Here is a 16,453-nt window from a genome sequence, read left to right as displayed (position 1 = left end):
TAAAAATATTTTAGCACTAAAGAATGCTAACAATCATCTGAGCCTTCAGTGAGTTGTAATCTTTCTGCTGTGGAGGGTCTTGCCTCAGTGTTGATGGCTGCTGGTTCATCCAAGTGGTGGCTGCTGAAGGCTGGAGAGGCTGTGGCAATTTCTTTTTTTTTTTTTTTTTTTGAGATGGAGTCTTGCTCTGTCCTCCAGGCTGGAGTGAAGTGGTCTGATCTCAGCTCACTGCAACCTCCACCCCACCCCAGTTTCAAGTGATTCTCCTGCCTCAGCCTGCTGAGTAGCTGGGATTATAGGTGCCCGCCACCATGCCTGGCTAATTTTTGTATTTTTAGTAGAGACAGGGTTTCACCATATTGGCCAGGCTGGTCTCAAACTCCTGACCTTGTAATCCACCCACCTCAGCCTCCCAAATGTTGGGATCACAGGTGTGAGCCACGGCGCCCGGCCTCTTTTTTTTTGAGACAGAGTTTTGCTCTTTCGCCCCGGCTGCAGTGAAGTGATCTGATCTCAGCTCGCTGCAACCTCCAGCCCCCGGGTTCAAGCGATTCTCCTGCCTCAGCCTCCCGAGTAGCTGGGATTAACAGGCACATGCCACCATGCCCGGCTAATTTTTGTATTTTTAGTAGACACAGGGTGTCGCCATGTTGGCCAAGCTGGTCTTGAACTCCTGACCTCAGGTGATCTGCCCGCCTCTGCCTCCCAAATTGCTAGGATTATAGGCATAAGCCACTGTGCCCAGCCAGCAACTTCTTTCTTTCCTTTTTTTTTTTTTTTTTGGGCAAAAGGAGTCTTGCTCTGTCGCCTAGGCTGGAGTGCAGTGGCGTGATCTCAGCTCACTGCAATCTCTGCCTCCTGGGTTCAAGTGATTCTCCTGCCTCAGCCTTCTGAGTACGTGGGATTACAGGTGTGCGCCCACCGTGCCTGGCTAATTTTTGTATTTTTAGTAGAGACAAAGTTTCACCACGTTGGTCAGGCTGGTCTCGAACTCCAGACCTCGTGATCCACCCACCTCGGCCTCCCAAAGTGCTGGGATTACAGGCGTGAGCCACTGCGCTTGGCCAGCGATTTCTTAAAATAAGACATCAATGAGGTTTGCCTCACTGACTGACTCTTCCCTTTATGTAAGACCACTCTAGACTTGCGTTGCATAAAACAAAACCAACAAAACAGACAAACGGATTGCTGTGCAGCATGCAATGCTCTTTGACAGCACTGCACTCACAGTAGGACATCTTTCAGAATTGATCTCAGTCCTCTCCAAACTTGCTGCTGCTTCATCAACTAGGTTCATGCACTATTCTAAATCCCTTGTAGTCATTTCAACAATGTTCACAGCGTCTGTCCCAGGAGGAGATTCTATCTTAAGAAACCACTTCTTTGCTCATCCCTAAGAAGCAATCCCTAAGAACTCCTCATCTGTTCAAGTTGGATCCTAAGATTACAGCAATTCAGTCCCTTCTTCAGGCTCCACTTCTTTTTTTTTTTTTTTTTTTTTTTTTTTTTTGAGACGGAGTCTCGCTGTGTCGCCCGGGCTGGAGCGCAGTGGCCGGATCTCAGCTCACTGCAAGCTCCGCCTCCGGGGTTTACGCCATTCTCCTGCCTCAGCCTCCCGAGTAGCTGGGACTACAGGCGCCCGCCATCTCGCCCGGCTAGTTTTTTGTATTTTTTAGTAGAGACGGGGTTTCACCGTGTTAGCCAGGATGGTCTCGATCTCCTGACCTCGTGATCCACCCGTCTCGGCCTCCCAAAGTGCTGGGATTACAGGCTTGAGCCACCGCGCCCGGCCTCCACTTCTAATTCTAGTTCTCCTGCTGTTTCCCCCGCATCTGCAGTGACTTTCTCCACTGAAGTCCTGAACCCCCAAAGTCATCCATGAGGGTTGGAATCCACTTCTTCCAAATTTCTGTTAATATACGAATATTTTCCTTATATACTGGTGTCTTTACTTATTTATTTCCAACTTTTTATTGATACATGATAGTTGTGCATATTTATTGGGCATATGTAATATTTTGATACATATACACATGTGGAATGATCAAATCAGGGCAATTAGGATGTCCATCACCTCAAGCATTTATCATTTCTTTGTGTTGGGAACATTTCAAATCTTCTTCTTTAGCTATTTTGAAATGCACAATAATTTATTATTTTTTTGAGATGGAGTCTCTCTCTCTCTGTTGCCCAGGCTGGAGTGCTGTAGTGCGATCTCAGCTCACTGCAACCTCCCGGGTTCAAGCGATTCTCCTGTCTCAGCCTCCCAAGTAGCTGGGACTACAGGTGCCTGTCACCACGCCTGGCTAATTTTTGTATTTTTAGTAGAGACGGGGTTTCACCATGTTGGCCAGGCTACTCTTGAACTCCTGACCTCGGGTGATCTATCCGTTTTGGTCATCCACCCGCCTCAGCCTCCCAAAGTGTTGAGATTACAGGCGTAAGCGACCATGCCCGGCCATTAATTAGCCTAATTTCAATGTTGTTGTGTCTCAAGGAATAGGGAGGCCCAAGGAAAGGAAGAGGGGCCAGGGCACGGCCAGTCAGTGGAGCAGTTAGAACACATACAACATTTATCTATTAAGTTCCCCTTCTTATAGGGGCATGGTTTGTGGCATCCCAAAACAATTACAATAGTAACATCAAAGATTGCTGGTTGTGTGCACTGGCTCAAGTCTATAATCCCAGCACTGCAGGAGGCCAAGGTGTGAAGACTGCTTGAGGCCCGGAGTTCAAGGTTACAGTGAGTTATGATCATGCCACTGCACTCCCATCTGGGCAACAGTGCAAGACTGTCTCAAAAAAAAAAAGATCACTGATCATAGATCACCATAACATATATAATGAGAAAATTTGAGGTATTGTGCGAAATCCTAAACTGTGACACAGAGACACGAAGTGAGCACATACTGTTGGAAGAATGGCTGACAGACTTGATCAATGAGGGTTACAAACCTCCAATCTTTTTTTTTTTTTTTTTTTTTTGAGACAGAGTCTTGCTCTGTTGCCCAGGCTGAAGTGCAGTGGTGCGATCTCAGCTCACTGCAAGCTCTGCCTCCTGGGTTCACACTATTCTCCTGCCTCAGCCTCCCGAGTAGCTGGGACTACGGGTGCCTGCCACCACACCCGGCTAATTTTTGTAGTTTTAGTAGAGACGGGGTTTCACCGTGTTAGCCAGGATGGTCTCGATCTCCTGACCTCATGATCTGCCCACCTCGGCCTCCCAAAGTGCTGGGATTACAGGTGTGAGCCACCACACCCGGCCACAAACCTCTAATCTTTTAAAAAACACAGAATTTGAGAAGCACAATAAAGTGAAGCATGATACGGGAGGTATTCCTGTGTCTGAAATCTAAAACAGTTTGATACACTGGTGAATCTTCAAGTTAGCTGTGGGTCATTTCAAAAGCTCTTTATCAAGGTGCTATCATTCAGATGACTTTGTTAGAGCTAGCCCAGTACACTCTTCTACCTGGGGTTTTTGCTGACTCACCTTTGAAAAGAAACTGACTGTCCGGGTGTGGTCCAGCCGGGGTGACAGCACCAGCAGCAAGTCATTGATGAGCAGTGGTTTGTAATCCAAATAGAACTGCAGGGCTCTGTAACAGAGCTCAACGTTGGCAACCTGCGTGGAGCAAACCTGAGGGTCAGTTCCTGTCCCTGTCTCCAGATACCCCAGGGCTCCTTCCAGTTTTTGCTCAAATGGCACTTTACTACTGAAGCCTGCCACGACTACCCTCTATAAGACTCAATGGCCCGTGAAGGTGCCTCCTCCCATCCCTGAGGTATTTTGTCCCCCAGCACTGACACAGCGACCATTTCTTAAGAGGCTAGTCTCAGGGTTTCCTGCCTCAACCCAGCAACCACACCAGTATCTGATGCAGGGTCCACACTCAACCAGTATCTGCTGAATGAATGAATGAAGTGTAATCAGCCAGAATGAAGCCCAACAGCAAAACTGAACACCACAGTATGCTTCCACCCAAGCAAGATTACCCCAGCCTTCCTTTGAAGCCTCAGCCTGAGCCATAACCAACTGGACAGCACATCCTGTGACATCCCCAAAGCTTCTGAGCTGAAACACTGTGGTGCTCAGACCCTGGGTGAGACCCGAAGGTCAGCCCATGCAGAGAGTGGACCACTCTGGGTGGACCCTGTTCCTGTGCTCCTGGGTCTCGAGATCTAGCCAGGCTGCTGTGTCTCTCAGCACTTTCCCCACTGGTTTGCCACCATTCTCTTGCTGGGCGATGTCATTGTTTTTTGTGTTTTTTTTTTTTTTTGAGACAGAGTCTCGCTCTGTCACCCAGGCTGGAGTGCAGTGGCACGATCTTGGCTTACTGCAAGCTCTGCCTCCTGGGTTCATACCATTCTCCTGCCTCAGTCTCCCAAGTAGCTGGGACTACAGGAACCCGCCACCACACCCGGCTAATTTTTGTATTTTTAGTAGAGACGGGGTTTCACCATATTAGCCAGGATGGTCTCGATCTCCTCACCTCGTGATCCGCCCGCCTCGGCCTCCCAAAGTGCTGGGATTATAGGCGTGAGCCACCACGCCCGGCCCCAGTGATGTCATTTGGTGGCCTGATGACTGTGGCATCGATGTCCAGGGCCTGAACACAGCTCTGTTCAGGGAGCATGTAAGCCAGATGGGCATGAACTAAGCCAGTGGTGATGAATGTGTCCGCATGAGTGTGGGGGGGTCCTGGGCTGTGCACAGGGCACAGCTGGAGCTAAAGCCATGCTGGGAGCCCAGGGTGGTCACCATTGGAGCCTCCAGCACTGCTGGGTTTGGGTGACTTGGCAAAAATGTGGGGCCCGATGGGGTCTACTGACTAAAAGGGTTCTAATGACCCCTCTATGGCTTATCACTTCAGAGTATCTTCTTTCTCCTTCTCTTTCCCTTTTGTGCTAGAGCACTCACTGTCACCAAAGATTCTGACCCAGACAGGAAGCAAGGTCCCCAGTACCTGCCACCATGGATGCAGAGCAGAATGGTGACCTGGCCCCATCACAAATCTCCACCTACGGCACTGGTGGGCCCCCAGACTCCGCCACAGGCCATTGTGGGTCCACTCATATTGGAGCTGTAGGACCTGGCAGCCTTCCAGCTTGGCCCTTTACTCAGCAGCAGCAGGGCTAGGTCAGGGGGGATCTCAACTAGACACTGAAAAAGCAGAGGGCGGTCAGGATGTGATGTGGGGCTGAGGTGGAGGGTAGGGGCTCAAGTTCATCTTCTGTGGCAAATCACCTCCTCAAAGCCCCACCTGGTTCCCCGCCAACCACAAGGCTCCTCGGGCCTCCCATGAAGGAGATGAATCATCCAAGGACAAGCCTATTTCACTGAGGCTCTTGCAGGGCACCATGTGAGTGGGCAGACTTGAAGTGGGGCACCAGCAGTTCTAGCTTCCCTTGCAGGACACCTAGTATCATGTGCTCTCTTGGCCCTTTCTGGCAGGCCTGTGCCCACTAGCACGGTCAGCAAGGACAGCCAGCGCCCCAGAAGACATGGTAGTATCCCTGTTTCATAGAAGAAAAAACGGAAGGCTGGGCGTGGTGGCTCATGCCTGTAATCCCAGCACTTTGGGAGGCTGAGGCGGGCAGATTGTGTCCAGAATTTATTCCTTCTGGTGGGTTCTTGGTCTCACTGACTTCAAGAATAAAGGCATGGACCCTCACGGTGAGTGTTACAGGTCTTACAGATGGTGTGTCTGGAGTTTGTTCCTTCAGATGCTCAGATGTGTCCAGAGTTTCTCCCTTCCGGTGGGTTTGTGGTCTCGCTGACTTCAGAAGTGAAGCCCCAGACCTTCGCAGTGAGTGTTACAGCTCTTAAAGGTAGTGTAGACCAAAAGAGTGAGCAGCAGCAAGATTTATTATGAAGAGCAAAAGAACAAAGCTTCCACACACCGCAAAGGCACTCGAGCTCAGTTGTCTGTGGCCTCCGGCGGCCAGCTTTTATTCTCTTATTTGGCCCTGCCCACATCCTGCTGATTGGTCCACTTTACAGAGTGCTGATTGGTCCATTTTACAGAGTGCTGATTGGTGTGTTTTTACAGAGTGCTGATTGGTGTGTTTACAATCCTTTAGCTAGACACAGAGTGCTGATTGGTGTACTTACAGTCATTTAGCTAGGCACAAAAAGTCTCCAAGTCCCCACTCAACCCAGGAAGTCCAGCTGGCTTCACCTCTCAGGATCACCTGAGGTCAAGAGTTTGAGACCAGCCTGGCCAACATGGCAAAACCCTGTCTCTGTTAAAAATACAAAAATTAGCCAGGAGTGGTGGCGAGCACCTGTAATCCCAGCTACTTGGGAGGCTGAGGCAGAAGAATCACTTGAATCTGGGAGGTGGAGGTTGCAGTGAGCAGAGATGGCGCCACTGCACTCCAGCCTGAGTGACACAGCAAGACTCTGTTTCAAAAAATAATAATAATAAAACAAAAGAAGAGAAAACTGAAGCTCAGATTCCATCACAAGCTCCAGGGTAGCTGGCTGGCGTGCTGCGCTGCACGACCTGAAAGAAGTGCCCACTGGATGCCAGGCACCTGCCATGGACCACTTGGTCAGGGGGAAACATGATGCCCATTGTATCAATGGGATAACGAGGTTCACAGCGGTGACACCCCTAACCCACATGGACAGAGACAGCAAACGGCTGAGCTGGGGTGCCCCCCTGTCTGAGTTAGCAAGCACCCCTGCTCAGGCTGCTGCTGGCCCAGCCCTATGGCTAAGTGGATTCCTGCTATCGTATGCCCCCAAATATAGATTGGATGTCATCCATCTGATTGGGCCCCTGCACTGGCGAGTATCCTCCTGCCCCCTTCACACCTGAGCTGACAATGTCTGTCTCCTACACAGCAGGTTGTAGTAGAAGCATCATGAGTCACACAAGGAACTGGACTCTGCCATCAGCCCTGCAGGCACCAGATGAGAGACGCTGCTCTCCCACACAGTGAGTCTCAGCTGTCCTGCTATTATTTTATATGCCACTAAGAAACAAAAGCATGGTCACTTCCACCACGGCTCAGCAATTTTTAAAAACACCCTTATATCAGAGGAGTTAAAATGTGAATAAAGTACACACAGGAATGATCAAGTATGGATTTTCCAGCACACAGACAAATCTACAAGGCACCAGCCATGTGTGCCAGGCCACAGTAAGGTATGGCCTGGCCACACTCCCTCCAGCAACCTGCAGACTCTGCTCAGGGTGGGACGCCCCATCAAAGGCCTCCACCTTCATGTACCACCATGCCCAGTAACATGGATGTCCTCCAACAAGAAGTTCAGGTATGTGGCCTGGTGTTCAACACTGAGGTCCTTCAAATAGTTCCCAGGAAAGGCAGAGGCTGAAGCCTCACCCGGCAGCCCATCTGCCGCTCACGCCCACCCTCAGTAGCTGCATGCGGAAAAGAAGGTGCATGAGCGAGGCCACAGCTCACTGCTGTGCCACTCCAGTCATAGTGGACTGTGACCAGTTAGTTACCCAAGGACCATGGCACAAAGTGCAGATACCCAATGCAAAGGGATGGGGGCTGAGGATAAAGAATTCCAGCCCCTTCACCAAACTCACATACAGAGCTGGAGAAGGGTGAGTCCTAACGCTGAACTCTCTGAGACCAGGAAATAAAATAACAAGGGCTCATTTGACCATGGCACCCAAACCCGACACCACCCAACACTGTGGCTGCTGGCAGAGGAACTTGGGTCCCAGTTTAGCCCAGTGAGGCTACAGGATGGAGGCCCACTCCCAGACAGGTAAGGCTGCTGGTGCTGGGGAGAGACATGAATTAAAAAAAAAAAAAAAGGTCCGATGGTGAAAAACAACCACAGGAAGTGGGGGTGGGAGCCCTGAGCTGACAGGGCAGAAGGAAGAGCAAACTGAGGCCTGGCCACGAGGGCGTGATGTGGTGGGAGGGGCAGGCAGGGTCATAGGGCCATAGGGACATGGCTGCATGCTGGCCTGACCCTGCCCACAGCTCAGCTGTGCATCGTTAGACGGGTCACCTGCCCTTCTTAAGTGTCAGTTCCCTTCAAAGATGGAATTACCACGACCTGCCCAGAGGGTGGTGGACTCAAACAAGTGAACGCACACACAGCATGGGGGCATGCTGGCACTCATTCCACTCCCACCTGCCCATTCCCCCGCACCCAGAATAGGGCCTGGCAGAGGCTGGCAGGAGCCGGCGCTCTGTATCCCCTCTTACCTTGGTAATGATGTCCTTGAACTGACCCTCCTTCCAGGCTTCAGTGGGGTGGCTCATCATGATAAGCACAGCATTGTCGTACTCCTCGTACTTGTCATAGAGGAACACCAGCTCAGCCCACAGGTGTGCCTGCTCTGCAGCCCTCAGAACCTGGACAAGGAGGCCAGGGTCGGCTTGTGCCGCACGTGGCCACAGCTGCCAGACTGTCAGGAGCACACAGTACCTTTGGGATGTTGACACGGGACCAGAAAAGCTCCAGGTGCTCCAGCATCTTCTGTGGCTTGAATTTGGAGTAGAGGATGGCCAGCTCTGTGAACATGCCCATGTGGGCCCGCTCCAGGCCCAGGGCCGCCTCCAACATTGAGATCAGCTCCTCAAAGTAGCCGCGATCCTAGCAGACCAACAGCCACACGTGGGGCAGTGTGATTGCATGCTTCCGGCAGCCACCCTCCAGCCCATGCCCACGCCGCAGGGACCGTGCTGGTGACTGGGAATGATCCCGAGGAGGCACGTGTGAAGAAAACGTGTGTACATACTGTGCTACAGATCATGCCCTTTACTTAGCAACTTATTGGATCATCTGACAATTACCAGTGGCACACTGCACTACAATTTTCAAGTTTAGTAAGTGCAAATTAGTATTGCCAATTTTATGAAAAGAATTAGAAAAAAAGTAGGAAGTGGGTGGTAACAGGGTCTGGGAATGATTTGTTTTAATCCCTTGCCACAGCTCATTACTGAGATCCTGGCTCCAACAAGCCTTCAACTCCACTCACGATGCCATGTGGCTGTTGTTTCACTGCGTCCCTAATTATGATGGCCAGCCCCTTGCATTCAGCCCTGCACCCCTCTGACATGCTCCTTGGACAAGACCAGATGTCTGGTTACAGCCTGCTCAGCATGCAGAAACCCTAGAGAAACACCCAGCCATGTGACCCTTTCCCTTTACTCTAACCACCACAGCCCTGGGAGGGCCCAACCTAGAGGATCACTTCACACCTCTTGTTTTCCTAAGGAGGACACCTTCTGTGCCCCCTCCACTCTCAGAGCAACCTCATTTCCCAGTGGCATACTTGTCTGCCAGCAGCATCTGCACCCCCCAATCAGCTACAGACACGCCGCCTGTGCTCCTGTCTGGAATCTGCCCAGCCTGTAGCTCCATCCCACCTGCTTGCCTACCAAGGCCACTGCTCTGGTGACTCCTCATTTCTCTTCTGCCTTATCTTCGCTCTCCACAGCTGGGTTCAGCAAGCATCCCACTTATCCTCCTGTCCTAAACACCTCCTCTCGACCCAATGTGCCTGCTAGTTACCATCCCATTTTTTTCTACTTCCCTTTGCAGCAAAGACTCCTCACAACAACCATTCCCATTCCTCTCCCTGTTCTCTCCAGCCAGCATCAGGCTGAGTCTCCCCCAAGCTTCAGGTCACGAGCATCCCCCCGGCCCTGCTGACCGCTCCCTCTTCCCCGGTGCATCCAGAAGCCAGCACACTCTCTGGGTTTTCTTCCCACTGTACTGGCTGCTCCTGCTCTCCTCCTCAGCCCATCCCTGTTGGGCAGTCTGGTCTTTTCACCTACACTCATCCCCAGGGGACTGCAGGCAAACATAGATAGATATGGATCACTTGTATGTCAGCAACTCCGGGTTCACTGCTCTAGCTAGGCTCCTCCTCTGTGGAGCTCCAGATCTGTCTCCAGCTGCCTACCTCATGCTCCCACCTGAACATGCAGCGGGCAGCTCAAGACTTAGCACCACGTGTCCAAAAAGTAATTCCTGTCCTTCCCTCCCACGCTGCACCTTCAGTCTTCCCCTCATCCACTGGTGATAACTCCGTATTTCTAGTTGTTCAAGCCAAAACCAAAAGGAGTTCTCCCGGGCTTTTCTCTCTCACTCCATATCAGTGCATTAGCATATCAGGGTGGCTGCTCATTTAAAGCACATACCCAGTCCTGATGGCCTGATCACCTCTCACCCTGTCACCACCACCCTAGTCAGAGTCACTGTCCCTTCTTGCCTAGACCACTGCAACAGCCTCTAGCTGCTCTCCTGGCTCCTGTCCCTACTTCTCAAGTATGTGGTCTCAGCACATGAGCCACCATGATCCTTTTACCCCATCAGGTCAGCCCTGCATCCATCCCAAGTACAGCCCGTGGCTTTCCTAATGGCCTGAGATCTGGCCCTCCATCAGCCTCCCTGCCCCATCTCTGGTTCCAGCCCCTTCCTTGAACACACAGCACACTCCTGCCTCAGGACTTTGCCTGGCCACTGACCCTTCCCTCAAATGTCCTCATGACCAAATCCTTCTATTTCTTCAGGTCTTTGCTCAAATGTCACCCCATCAATTGCTGCTACCTTGACTGCCCCTTCATGAAACTCCATCCAGGCACTTCCATGCCCTCAAACCGGCTCCATTTTCCTCTATAACTCATCACCTTCAAACACACTATATAATTATTCACTAGGTTTGTTGCTTGCCTGCCAACCTTGCTGAATGCCAATTCAATTAAATAGAGGCTTTTCTGTTTTGTTCACTGATACAATTATTGAGAATAATGCCCAGCACATAGTAGGTACTCAAATATTTGCTGACTAAATTGTTCTTTTGTCAGCCCTGTACTGGTTGATTACCCTCCCTGTTGGCTTTCCAGTTCATTTCTCAGGCGCCTCTCTGGGGGTGGGAAAGCATTTCTCATTGAAAAGCCATCACACCCAGCCTGATATCTAGACACTCTGGCGCTGGTGCGAGCCCCTCCAGACGACGTCTCATGTAGTGAAGGGTTTGAGGCTCAAGTTCCATGGCTATGGTAACACTACTGAGCAGAGTCACATCCCATCTTCATCTGCCTTGACTAACCATACCTGCAGTGTCATGCAGCTCTAGGAATCCCACAAGTGGAAGCCCAGGTCCCTAAACACACAAATCACTGTCTACCAACCACTCGAGAGAGCCCACCTACAGCATGAACACACAGGGCCCCGCCCTTCCAAAGGGTCCATGTGGGGTTCCCTCTCTTGCCCGTGCTTTGTCCCTATGGCAATTGATAAACAGACTCCTGGGGCTACACACTGGGGAACTAGGCTATGGACCGGAGCTCTGTCAACACCAGCCCAGTATTCTCAGCAACCCTCCAAGGGTTGTTCCCGGCATGCAAGCCACTGACTGAGTTTCTGAAGGCCCAATAACACAAAAGGAGGGAGAGAACTTTAAAAACACAAAATTCCAGCCAGCCATGAGGTCAAGGATCGCTAACAAGGCAACTGAATTTAGTTTATAAATGACCGTCTAACACATGAATCCTCCCCTTGGGGCCATGCTTCAAATCTGCAGATGCAGCACTGTGACGGTCACATGCTAAGGGGATGACCGTGCCTCTGTGTAGAGTATTTAGGCATCACTTGTCATCTGCATTACCAGCAGAGATCATTTGGTCACCTGGTAATAGCACATCAGCTCCTCCAGCTCATCTGCATGAATGACGATGTGAAGACCACACAGCTGTGCGAGGTGGAACTCCTGTCCATCCACGCAGGCAAAGCACACCTAGGGGATGGAGGGCAAGCGTGAGGGTCCCCAAGACAGAACACAGCACCACAGCAGCTGACTTACAAGGGACACAGTTGCAAATGCAGAAATACCAGCCAGTGGGGTGTTTTAAGTTGGATTCTGAACAAGTAGCTAACTCTAGGATGAATTGTACAAGACTGGGAGGAAAAAATATGACATTTATAATCTGCAGGCCAAGGAGGTGCTTGAGACCACAGAAAGAAGAAAGTTCGTGCATTACTTCTTAGGCCCTGAGTTTTGTTCAGGTGGCAGGAAAGTCATACTGGAATTCCAGGTTTGGGTTTTTTTTTTTTTTTTTGAGACGGAGTCTCGCTCTGTCGCCCAGGCTGGAGTGCAGTGGCGCAATCTCGGCTCACTGCAAGCTCCGCCTCCCGGGTTCACGCCATTCTCCGGCCTCAGCCTCCCGAGTAGCTGGGACTACAGGCGCCCGCCACTGTGCCCGGCTAATTTTTTCTATTTTTAGTAGAGACGGGGTTTCACCATGGTCTCGATCTCCTGACCTTGTGATCCGCCCGCCTCGGCCTTCCAAAGTGCTGGGATTACAGGCGTGAGCCACCGCGCCCGGCCAAGGTTTGGGGTTTGAAAAGGAAGGCTAAAAAATAATGACCATCGGAGTGCATCTCATCTGAGTGTTGTTTTCACGGGGGAGTTTGCTTTAATAATTTTTTTTTTTTTTGAGATGGAGTCTCGCTCTGTCACCCAGGCTGGAGTGCAGTGGCACGATCTTGGCTCACTGCAACCTCTGCCTCCTGGGTTCACACCAGTCTCCTGCCTCAGGCTCCCGAGTAGCTGGGACTACAGGTGCCCACCACCACACCCGGCTAATTTCTGTATTTTTAGTAGAGACGGGGTTTCACCATGTTAGTCAGGATGGTCTTGATCTCCTGACCTTGTGTGCCTGCCTCGGCCTCCCAAAGTGCTGGGATTATAGGCGTGAGCCACTGTGCCCGGCCTGCTTTAATAATTTTTTAGACTACTTTTGTTTTCTGTACTGTACAGTATGTATACTTAACGATAACAAGCCTTGAGAAGTACAGAATTCTCCTGTGCAGAGAGGCCCTTCAGCTGCGCTTCCTGAGAGAACTGACAGGACTAACCCTGCACCACAGAGCTGGGTGTGCCGTGCAGTTTCCCTGCTTCTCCCACCTTCTATACACAGCATATGTTCCCAAGGTAGAGAAAGCAGAACATGAAGATAAACAAAAATAATAACATAAGCCAGTGTCATTAACTTGAGATACAATCTTTGGCCCACTGTTTCCTATGTGTGATACGTACACCAGCCCCCTGACAAATCTCCCACATATGCACAGTGGAATCACATCATACATTCTGCATGATGACATATTCCTCGCATAATATTGGCAACATATTTTCCTGCAACTCTGCCTATTCATCTTAAACAACAGGGTAGAGTTGTAATGCATACATTAACAAAGGCCTTGGCCGGGCGCGGTGGCTCATGCCTATAATACCAGCACTTTGGGAGGCCGAGGCGGGCGGACAACTTGAGGTCAGGAGTTCGAGACCAGCCTAGCCAACATGGTGAAACACTGTTTCTACTAAAAATAACAAAAATTAGCTGGACTTGGTGGCATGCGCCTGTAATCCCAGCTACTCAGGAGGCTGAGGCAGGAGAATTGCTTGAACTCGGGAGACAGATGTTGCAGTAAGCTGAGATCACACCACTGCACTCCAGCCTAGGCAACAGAGCAAGACTCCATCTCAAAAAAAAAAAAAAAAAAAAAAGAAAGCCAGGCATGGTGGCTCACACCCCTGAAAGCCAGCACTTTGGGAGGCCAAGACAGGTGGATCATGAGGTCAGGAGATCAAGAAACCTCATCTCTACTAAAAAATACAAAAAAATTAGCCAGGCGTGGTGGCGGGTGCCTGTAGTCCCAGCTACTCGGGAGGCTGAGGCAGGAGAATAGTGTGAACCTGGGAGGCAGAGCTTGCAGTGAGCCGAGATGGCGCCACTGCACTCCAGCCTGGGCGACAGAGCTAGACTCCATCTCAAAAACAAAAACAAAACAAACAAACAAACAAAAAGGCCTTGACATTGGACCTTCAGGCTAATTTTAATCTTTCATTAAACAATGCTGTTTTGGATATTTTTTCACAATTTTTTCTACTTAAAGATGATTCTGATATTATCAGAGAGCCTCGAGACAATTTACCAATTTGCCACAAAGGACCAATAATGTAAATTTACAATGATTATGCAAATAAGGTGACATGATTAAAAAGGGTGATGAAAATACTTATAATACTGATAATTCCATGCTATTGAGGCTGCCTCTGGGGGCCAACTGGTCAGAGATCGGATTCTCTGGGGCCTCTGTTCCAACTGCGAACACTAGCTTAGAGACTCTGAGAATCCCAAGGGTTCAGACCCCTGCCTGGGCAAAAGACCAGCACCCAGGCTCATCCCATATGGCAGAAGAGTACTGAGCAGAACACAAAGGACACAGAGAGCATGCCTGTCCAGAGCACACTCTGCTGTCTGCAGTTGCCCGCAGCTCACCTCCTTCCACGTCCGGGTGCTGCTGGCCTTGCGGCTGTTGTCCACTGCTGCCTGATACTCACCGAGGTGAACCAAGGTGGAAGCCAGGCGGGCAAAGTTAGAAACATTGCTATAGAGCAGCTTGGCAGCCTCGTACATTCCCTTCTCGTAACAGCGGTCTCCAACCTATGGGTAATAGGGTAGCTCGACTGAGACACTCTTCAATGGGAAGATTTCTCCAGAGTTGCTTTCAAGTGCCTAGATGGCAGAGGTATTATTCTGTTTGCTAGGGTGGTAAGCATCTTTCTGATCGCACCAGTGACCAGATGAAGTTGGCCTTGGCTTTCCAGTCCCTGGACACCCTCCTCCACCTCAGGGGGCGCTTCTACTTGCCTGCTCCTACATAACCCTGTGTTCTGGCACCTCTCAGGCCCCGACTGTCACCTACTACATTTGCATCCTACTGGGCCTGGGCTGAGGAGCTGTGCTCCTTGCTGCTTCCAAGCTGTTCCCCTTCCTCCTCAATAAAAACTGTTGACAACCAATCTTGTGTCAGGTATCACTCACCAGCCCTAGTTCCTGATGCCATTTACAAATCCTTCTCCTTCTCCGGCAATTTACTTGACTTCCTATGATCTGGGGACCTTGTTCTGTTCACAAGAACAAGTCACTGCTATAGCCATACCTTACACCTCAGAAGAGAGCTGCCAGCCCTGGGAACCTGCCACAAGTACCTCCTCTATGTAGCACCGCCCAGCTCACCATCCTGAGCACCTCAACTCCACCAGTCCAGTGACCGGACTGAATTCCTGCAGCCCTGTCCATGCCCAACTTGCACTGCACTTGCCCCAGCTGGTGGCCCCAGATCGTGCTGCCCAGCTCCTGGCACTCACCTTTGATTCTCCTGATAGTTCTCAGTCCTGCTCAGAACTAGTTCTCTGCCCATTCCCTACCTGTGGCTGCAGAGCTAAACACAGACAGCAGAACCCTTGACTCTCCTGACTGTTCTCAGTCCTGCTCAGAGCTAGTTCTCTGCCCATTCCCTACCTGTGGATGCAGAGCTAAACACAGACAGCAGAACCCCAAAGTGCTGATGGGTCTCTCTAAATTCATAAAGGCTAACATCAAATGCGCTGGCAACACTACCCATCCTACTTCCGTCATCCACGGCACCTCCCGCACCACCCCACCTGCCATTATCCATGGCATCTCTCATGTCAACTCTTTCATATCTCCTTCTCCTCTCAAAGCTCTAACGATTCCTCAAGCTGAGTATTTGGCTTCCCTTTTCCTGAGAAAACAACCAGGAGAGCCTTTCACAGCACAGTGTCTGTGGATGTCCTTCCTATGCCACCAAGGTCTGCTCCATGGATGCCCCGACCCCCTCTCCACATGCTCCATGTCAGGGTTTCAGCAAATCCCTGCATCAGCATCACCTTCTGCACTCATTCACTCTGACAACCTTAAAGAACCACTGTTCTTTTCTCGAGTTTAAAATAAAACAAAACTGGCCAGGCACGGTGGCTCACACCTGTAATCTCAGCACTTTGAGAGGCTGAGGCAGGTGGATCACCTGAGGTCAGAAGTTCGAGATCAACCTGGCCAATATGGTGAAACCTTGTCTCTACTACAAATAGAAAACTTAGCTGAACGTGATGGTGGGCACCTGTAATCCCAGCTACTCGGGGGGCTGAGGCAGGAGAATGGCTTGAACCTGGGAGGCAGAGGTTGCAGTGAGCTGAGATTGCACCATTGCACTCTAGCTTGGGAGACAAGAGCAAAACTCTGCCTCAAAATAAATAAAAAATACTAATAATAAAATAAAATAAAATAAATAAAATAAAACAAAACTAATCCAACTTGCTCTGCCCTCAACTTACCTGGGGGCTCTCAGCCTGTTTCCACGCTTCCCATCAGAGCACAGTTCTCAGGGAGTATCTGTGTGTCTATAACAGCTATCCCCTGTCTTCCTATTCTCTCTGCAATCCACTCCAATCAGGCTTCTGCCAGCCCCTCTGCCAGGGTCACTGCTCTTCCAGACAGACGCAGACATGGTTTTCTGGACACCTCTGCCTGCTTTTTTCCCACCTCGCTGGCCACTCTCCATCTCCCCATCTCCCTGCTGTGGGGCTTTGGGGTGCTCTGGTTTCTTTCGCCCATCCCCTCCCCAGCCCCACACCCC

General features: G+C 50.6%; 1 protein-coding gene across 9 annotated transcripts in view; it reads right to left on the bottom strand.

Moving 5' to 3' along the window:
- CLTCL1 (clathrin heavy chain like 1) overlaps positions 1-16,453 on the bottom strand; it is a 115,678-nt gene that overhangs the window by 9,327 nt on the left and 89,898 nt on the right. For 5 of the 9 annotated variants that reach the window (XR_013399579.1, XM_015149699.3, XM_077950786.1 and 2 more), the window contains 5 exons: positions 14,293-14,457; positions 11,637-11,744; positions 8,426-8,593; positions 8,203-8,352; positions 3,494-3,625 (listed from right to left, as the gene is read on the bottom strand). Coding sequence is in view for 6 of the 9 variants with exons in the window: in XM_015149699.3 (XP_015005185.3) it covers positions 3,494-3,625; positions 8,203-8,352; positions 8,426-8,593; positions 11,637-11,744; positions 14,293-14,457 (723 nt within the window). In the remaining 3 variants the exon portion in view is untranslated. Of the gene's footprint in view, positions 1-3,489; positions 3,626-4,967; positions 5,165-8,202; positions 8,353-8,425; positions 8,594-11,636; positions 11,745-14,292; positions 14,458-16,453 lie in introns of those variants that run through there. The other 4 variants (XR_013399580.1, XR_013399581.1, XM_015149703.3 and 1 more) reach the window with 3 other exon arrangements.

Source organism: Macaca mulatta, chromosome 10 (assembly GCF_049350105.2).
Source record: "Macaca mulatta isolate MMU2019108-1 chromosome 10, T2T-MMU8v2.0, whole genome shotgun sequence".
Lineage (NCBI taxonomy): Eukaryota > Metazoa > Chordata > Mammalia > Primates > Cercopithecidae > Macaca > Macaca mulatta.
The sequence above is the reverse complement of the archived record's forward strand: the minus strand, read 5'-3'. Positions and strand labels throughout refer to the sequence as shown.